The sequence below is a fragment of the Octopus bimaculoides genome, chromosome 2, assembly GCF_001194135.2.
Source record: "Octopus bimaculoides isolate UCB-OBI-ISO-001 chromosome 2, ASM119413v2, whole genome shotgun sequence".
In the NCBI taxonomy this organism is placed as follows: Eukaryota; Metazoa; Mollusca; class Cephalopoda; order Octopoda; family Octopodidae; genus Octopus; species Octopus bimaculoides.
The window spans coordinates 125,880,698-125,888,918 of NC_068982.1; the positions used below are offsets into that span (position 1 = coordinate 125,880,698).

Consider the following 8,221-nt stretch of genomic DNA (forward strand, 5'->3'; position numbering starts at 1 on the left):
CATTTTCCCCTTTCTCCGTTCTTCCATTCTCCGAACTTTCCATCTTTCCGACGAAGGGCTACGCCCGAAACGTCACACACTCTCTCTTTCCTTTCCTGAGCGTCCAATAATACTATCCATATCACGTCCTCACTTTGTTGTTTTTTTGTTTTTTTGTTATTGTGTTTTTGAACTATATATATATATATATATATACATATATATATGTGTGTGTGTGTGTGTGTGTGTGTGTGTGTGTGTATGTATGTATGTATGCATACATAAACTGCAGTGATTGAGTATCTATATGTGTGTATCTTTTTGTCTGTTTGTCCACCCCCACCCCCATGACTGCTTGACAACCGGTGTTTACATCCCCGTAACTTAGAGGGTCGGCAAAAGAAACTGATAGAATAAGTACTAGGCTTTAAAAACGTCCTTGGGTCAATTTCTTTGACTAAAACCCTTCAAGGCGGTGCTCCAGCATGACCACAATCAAATGATTGAAACAAGTAAAAGAGTAAAAGTATATATGTGTGTGTGTGCATGTGTGTGTGTATGTGTGTGTGTGTGTGTGTGTGTGTGTGTATAAGTATATATGAATGCATGAATATATGGATAGATGGATGGCTGGATGTTCTATCAAATTAGCGACTGGTAATTCTGCTACAATAGATTAATAAAGTTATTACTTTCTCTGAAACGTAGTTTAATTAATAATGGCAAGCATATATTAATTTCCTTTCTAGATTACTGCACTTTCAAAGATGTTAACCTGCAACGACCCCAGTGCATGCAAGAATGCATGTTTTGCTCTCAGTTGTATTTTTATCAAAAAATGGAACCAAGATATATTTCTCTCCTCTCCCTGCTGCATAGAGATCTTGGAAACACTTGCTAAGCTCCTATTTTCTGAAGATCATGAAACGGGATGGTTCGCTGCCGTGTAAGTTTCTTTATTACCTCTATTTTTCATAATATGAGTTAACTTTTTGAGAGAAACTATTATACTTCTACGTATTCTTCAACACTTTGAAACTATTTTGCGTCTAGAATATAATTTTCTGTTTTATTAATTTAACGCTGTATTGTAGAACTAGGGGTCAATCGGGAGCGTGCATATAATGCTAACATGCTTTCTATGTAGTCTCGATCAGACATAGACACTCTCTCGACCTCTTACACTTTACCCCACTGGTCACCCCAGTGGTCACCCGGAATGGGATAACAAACTGACACTCTTTCGATAACGACGATGAATGTTCCAGGTAATCCGTTTAACGGAACAGCCTGCTCGTGAAATTAACGTGCGTGTGGCTGAGCACTCCACAGCCACGCATATCCTTAATGTAGTTCTCAAGAAGATTCAGCGTGATACAGAATATTACAAGGTTGGCCCTTTAAATTCAGGTACCTTTCATTTTTGCCAGCTGACTGGGCTGGAGCAACGTGAAATAAAGTGTCTTGCTCAAGGACACAATGCGTCGCCGGGAATCGAACTCACGATCTCGTGATCGTCAACTGAATAGCTTAATGACTAAGCCATGCGCCTTCGCCTGAATGTGGTAATTGGTGGTAGAGTGGGCTGCATTTGCTGTTGATTATTTCCAGATGGCGCAATATAGACTGGAGCAACGTGAAATGAATATTTCTACTGTTCTGCTTACAAATTGTATTTGTAACGTGCATGTTGGTTGGCTAATTTCTCTTTCTTAAAACTCTAGCTTTCCCAAATGATCACTTAGAAATTCACTAATAAAACCAAGCGCACCAATTATTATTGGTATAAACGTGAATTTAACCTCGGTAGAGAAGCTGAATGTTATGAAATAGTTGTCTGAAGTTAACCTCTTTCTCTTTAATTTTCCAATAAATATTTACATTAGCAGTGGAGCTGACCTCTATGATGGCACATAGTTTTTCTTGTCTGTCCCAAATAAATACATCCGGCCTCTTATGTTTGTAGAAGATTTGATGGAAATGTTCCACCAATATTCCTTGTCTTAATGTTTATGCAAGTATTCAACAACAGGTGGATGCTCTATATTTATCTCAGCACAGTTTTTTTTCGTTTTTTCCGGATGGCATTGTATGTTGTTTTAGCGAGAAGGTCGTATCGCACTGTGAGGTAGTACCTTGGTGGCATGTTTGACCAACTTCTGGCTACATGCATGATATCTTCCACATAAATGTGATATAATCTATATTTTCTATTACATATCGGAGTTGCAAGGGATCAGCTACTGAGCAATACATTGAACTTGATTTTTTTGCCTTGCAAAACGAGTTTTTTTTCTTTTCTTTTCAAATACTTAACACATGAATATTTCAAGTTATCCTGAGAAATTTTATTTCAACATTAGGCGCAGGAGTGGCTGTGTGGTAGGTAGCTTGCTTACCAACCGCATAGTTCCGGGTTCAGTCCCACTGCGTGGCACCTTGGGTAAATGTCTTCTACCATAGCCTCGGGCCGACCAAAGCCTTGTGAGTGGATTTGGCAGACGGAAACTGAAAGAAGCCCGTTGTATATATGTATATATATATGTGTGTGTGTGTGTTTGTCCCCCTAGCATTGCTTGACAAACGATGCTGGTGTGTTTATGTCCCCGTCACTTAGCGGTTCGGCAAAAGAGACCGATAGAATAAGTACTAGGCTTACAAAGAATAAGTCCCGGGGTCGATTTGCTCGACTAAAGGCGGTGCTCCAGCATGGCCGCAGTTAAATAACTGAAACAAGTAAAAGAGTAAAAGAGGAAAAAGAGAGAGAGTATTAATTCTATCATATTCAGTGCTTAAGTTGACCTTACATTATCTTATTTTGAATTTATGTAATGATAATTTGTAGAGTTTGTCTAACGGTAAATAGTCATGAGAAGAGTAAACTAATTTAATAACTTGTGTCTTGGTCGTGAAACAAATTTCATGATTTGTTAATATTCTTTTCAGTACACTTCATACGATTGCCAAATTCCCTCGGGGATGCTTGCAGATCCGAAGACATACAACAGTTGAGACATCCATGAAGGTAGATATAATCGAGTCATAATCATGTCTCCGATATAAATTATAAGCCATGCAAAATGATATCATTTTTCTTATTTTAGGATAATGAAGCAAATTAATTCAGGCGGACCGTATGAAATAATTTCCCCCTATTTTTGTTTCGTTGTATTCTGGTCTAATGTCATTTTGATATGCTGAAGCTTATTCTTTAAAAAAAAAAAAACTATCATTAAACTATTATTCCACCTGGATAGGGTGCCAGTCTCCTGAAATCATTGGTCATGGGAAGAATTCTTCTTAATGTAAAACTAACTAAGCATTCATCAACCATAATACACCTTGTATTGTCTACAACGATCAATTTTAACACTCCGTTGTGTCTATCTATAGTTATGTAAAAAGAGTTTTATTTATGGAATTGTCAACATAGACCAACATTTTATCAACATACATTTCTTTTTGCTCTTTAATTTCTAAATGACTCCTTTTATGAGATAGGAAATCAATTCCTAAAAAAATTGTTTTGTAGACTCCATGATGTCGAGCACTACAAAAGATTGACACACAAATGTTAATTCTTGGAGATTGTTTAAGTTATTGAAAATTTCTCATAAAAAATACAGAACAGTATTCCTAAAGCTTATAACAGAATCCTGTTGGAATCAATCAGCTCTGTTTTTTTATATTTATTTTATCGATCATAGTTTCAAGAGGACCTGTAAGTCATGCTTGCCTTCCAAATATGAACAAAACGTTCTCAGTGGCAAATCACGTATTTTTATCTTGACTGCGGCCATGCTGGGGCACGGCGTTGAATGGTTTAGTCGAACATAGCCACCTTAATATTTATTTTTAAGCCTATTCTACCGGTCTCATTTACCGAACGAGGACGTAAACAAACCAACACCGGTTTTCAAGCCAGTAGTGAGGGGGATACCCCCCCCCCAAACACACACACACATACGACGGGCTTTTTTCAATTTCCGTCTATAAAATCCACTTACAAGGCATTGGTCGACCTGGTTCTCTTGTAGAAGACACTTGTCCAAGGTGCCACACAATATTATTGAACCCAAGACCACCTGGTTGGAAAGCAGATTTCTTACCTACACAGTCACGTCTGCTCCTATAATTACAGAATTGAAATTATTTTTTCTAAATATAGGCGATATAAAATTATTGGATAGCTCTTGGTTCAGGATACGAAGAGTCAATATTATTTGACCTTCGCAGCTGATATCCTCTAGACGTGTTTATTTAAATGCTCTTTCTTAAAATCTGTTTTATAGATCCACTCGTTAAATGCGAGCCTATTCCATATTTTATTCATCAGTTATTTGAGATAAATTTATGTCAGTTATTTTTCCAGAATTCTCTTGTAAATAAAGACAATCAGGATCTCGTAGAAGAGATAACATCAGCTCTGAAAATGATCAAAAGATTAGAAAAACCATCTCCTCCAAGAATTCGACGTAAGAAAACTTGTTATTATGACGCATATGTCATATAATATTTTACACTCGATTTAAATACGCGGTCTGATCAAAAAGTATCCGAACTGGTGGTATAAGAAGAAAACTACTGCACATATCAATTCGGCATTTAATCTCTTTCGAAGTAGTCCCCTTCTGAAACCACACATTTATCCAGCATTGTTTCCTATGATGGAAGCATCCATGTAACTCCTTCCTTGGGATAACGAGCAGCTGCCACGTCGCATTCTCTTGGATTTCCGCGACGTCTTCTTGAAATCTTGTTGGGGGTCTTTCACTAAGAAGACTGAGCCTTGGCTACGGGATCATACCCATAGACCCACGATTTGTCACCTGTTAAAACCATTTGCAAAAACTTTTCGTCCTCTTCAACACAATCAGAAAGATCCTGCACAACTGATCCCAAATTTTTTTAAGATGATCACACTCTACACACTTTACTTCCAAAGAGAACTGCTATAAACAACAGAAGTCAGTGAGGACATTATAGCTTAGTGCACATGCACCAGCAGAGTTCAAGGTCAATCTGTGCTGAGCAGCTTCACTCTGCGTACGTTAGCTCCGTTACCATAGCAACAGACCCGATACTTTTTGATCAAACTTCGTAAATGTTGTTATTAACAAAAACATGAGTTACATGCTCAGTTTAATAAACTAACTGAAGTTACCATACTATTCTCATGGGTATGGGTTCGAATACTCTTTTACTCTTTTACTCTTTTCCTTGTTTCAGTCATTTGACTGCGGCTATGCTGGAGCACCGCCTTTAGTCGAGAAAATCGACCCCAGGACTTATTCTTTGTAAGCCTAGTACTTATTTTATCGGTCTCTTTTTGCCGAACCGCTAAGTTACGGGGACGTAAGCACACCAGCATCGGTTGTCAAGCGATGGTGGGGGGACAAACACAGACACACAAACACACATACATATATACGACGGGCTTCTTTCAGTTTCCGTCTACCAAATCCACTCACAAGGCTTTGGTCGGCCCAAGGCTATAGTAGAAGACACTCGCCCAAGGTGCCACGCAGTGGGACTGAACCCGGAACCATGTGGTTGGTAAGTAAGCTACTTACCACACAGCCACTCCTGCGCTTATAGTTTTTTCTATGGAAGTCAGTGAGCTAAAATCAGTAGAGGTAGCACTTGAAGAAAATGAATCAAAATAAAATTAAATAACATACAATTCAGATAATATTGATCTCAAATTCTTGGCACTAAGCTAGCAATTTCTGGGGAAAGTCGATTACGTCGACCCCAGTACTCAACTGGTGCTTATTCTATCGACCCCGAAAGAACGAAAGGCAAAGTCGACCTTGACGAAATTTGAACTCAGGACTTAAAGACAAACCAAATGCTGCTAAGCGTTCAACCCTGCGTGCTAACAATTCTGCCAGCTTGACACCTTGCAGTTGAGATGATATTACAAAGAAATAAAATAAATTCAAATATGGTTTAATGGTTAGAAATTTTGGCACATGGCTAGCAATTTTAGGGGAAATGGTAAATCGATTTCATTGAGTCCTTCCCCTATTGCTCAAATGGTACTTATTTTATCGACCCTGAAAGGATAAAAAGCAAAGTCGACCTCAGCAGAGTTTTTATTCGGAACGTAATGGCATTTTTGTCCAATACTCTTACGATTCTACCAGTTCGCTGCCTATGAAGTATTGAAAAGTTAAACTGAATGACGCGTGCTAACGGAGGTAACATTACGAAGAAATAAAATAAAATAAAATAAAATAAAACATAAATATTAAACTTAATTAGGCGTGGGGGTATGGTTAAGGATTTTGCTTCTCAACTATGTGGTCTTGGACTCAGTCCCGGTGAGATCGACAACCGGTGTTGGTTTGTTTACGTCACCGTAATTTAGTGGCTCGGCAAAGAATAAAAACCGATAGAATAAGTAACAGGCTTTAAAAAATAAAGTACTGGAGGTGATTTCTTCAAATGAATCATTGAAGGCTGTGTGATCCAGCATGGCCGCAATCTAAGGACAAAAATTCTGCACAACTCGTGAATGTGATTGAATAAGGAAGGTCAGATGAAAATATAGAGGGAAGGTACCAAGACAATAATGATAATTATGGTAATTAAATTTATCTATTTCAAATAGATTTTAGCCTTTTTTATATATTTTATTTGGCCTCTTTATAGATATTGATTCTACATGGCTTGAAATCGAATGGAATCAGGTGATATCAAAATGTGGCTTCATTATAACGTACAAGATCTTTATAGGTAAGTGTTTTCTCATCTAAACTAAGCTTAGTAAAAGAAAAAAAAAACATTTACTTTTATCTATGATTTCTGAATTAAAGGAGATGAAGTTATGTTCAATAATTGGCCCCCACTAAATTTTCCAATTAAGATGCCAATATATTTTGTTTGAAAACTTCAATATACTGCAGTAAATTAATATTGCAAACGAGAGTATTTCCAGTTCTTTGTATTGCATTTGATTGCACACACATTTATGTTTATTATAATCCGTTAAGTAATCCAATAATTACAGCTGTTAAGGAATTATTGATTATTATCTTAACCGATATATATTCGTCTGTTTGGAGGTTATATACATATGTACTTACGTACGTACGTGCGTACGTACGTTCACACGTACATACGCACGTACATACATACATACGTACATACATGCAGGCATATATAAATACGTACATACATACATACATACATACATACATACATACATACATGCATGCAAGCATACATGCATACATACATACATACATACATACATACATACAAGCAAAAATACATTGTTGTTGATGTTGAAATTCCAATGAAGGAACCTTGGATCTAGGTTAGGAACTGGTTCTTTCTCTGTTGGCAAGAAATCTTGAAATAAACTGAATAATGACATACATACATACATACATACATACATACATACATACATACATACATACATACACACATATGCAGCCCCAAAATAGCTGGGCTGTCTTACCTCAGAGAAGACCTGGATGGAAAGCATTCAGCATATATATAAAAAAAAAGACTATGCATGAGTATGTTGCCCGGAGGCTTGAAGAAGACAGTAGAATTGACATGAAGCGCAGCCTCTCTTGGACACAAGACAATTACATTACATCACACTTTGAAGGAACAGGAGATTGCCACAAAGTACCTGATGAACAAGAGAAACAGTGACGCTCTTGCAATCCCACACGTGTAGGCTGTCATATTTCTGTGGAAGACATCACGCATGTGATTAGCAGCTGTCCTAAAATGTCACCGTACTGCCTCCATATCCGGCACGATGCTGTCGCTAAAACAATTTACAATGCCATCCACAAAAAAAGACTGTCCTGAAAATAACTGAAAATTCCATTGCTATGGAATATATTCATAAGCACCAACTCAAGGAATACTGGTGGTATATTCCCATCAAAACTTCTGTCAAATGTAAACATAACAGGCCAGATATTGTTGTTTGGGATGGATTAGCAAAGGTATGTACCATCACAGAAGTTAGCTGTCCTGCAGATATAAATATCTCTTTGAAAAGCGGGTCTCTATGGACAACTGCTTCAAAACCTCCAGATTCTATATCCAGACAATGAATTCATATTCATACCAATAATAATTGCAACACTAGGTTTTGTTAGTAAATGCTTAAAGGAGAATCCGGATAAACTGGGATTTTCAGAAAGACAAATCGACCAGCTAATTCGTGCATTACAAGTGCAATCTGTCAGTGGAACAGTAAAAATATACA

At 37.4% G+C, this 8,221-nt stretch overlaps 1 protein-coding gene across 2 annotated transcripts in view; it reads left to right on the forward strand.

The window, feature by feature from the left end:
* Positions 1–732: 732 nt before the first annotated feature.
* The window catches only part of LOC106871214 (uncharacterized), a 33,424-nt gene continuing 25,935 nt past the window's right edge, over positions 733–8,221 (forward strand). The window contains exons 1-4 of one of the 2 annotated variants that reach the window (XM_014917562.2): positions 733–925; positions 2,926–3,004; positions 4,340–4,454; positions 6,637–6,720. In XM_014917562.2, coding sequence (XP_014773048.2) covers positions 747–925; positions 2,926–3,004; positions 4,340–4,454; positions 6,637–6,720 — 457 coding nt within the window. In that variant the 5' untranslated portion in view covers positions 733–746. The remainder of the gene's footprint in view (positions 926–2,925; positions 3,005–4,339; positions 4,455–6,636; positions 6,721–8,221) is intronic. The other variant, XM_052965584.1, reaches the window with a different exon arrangement.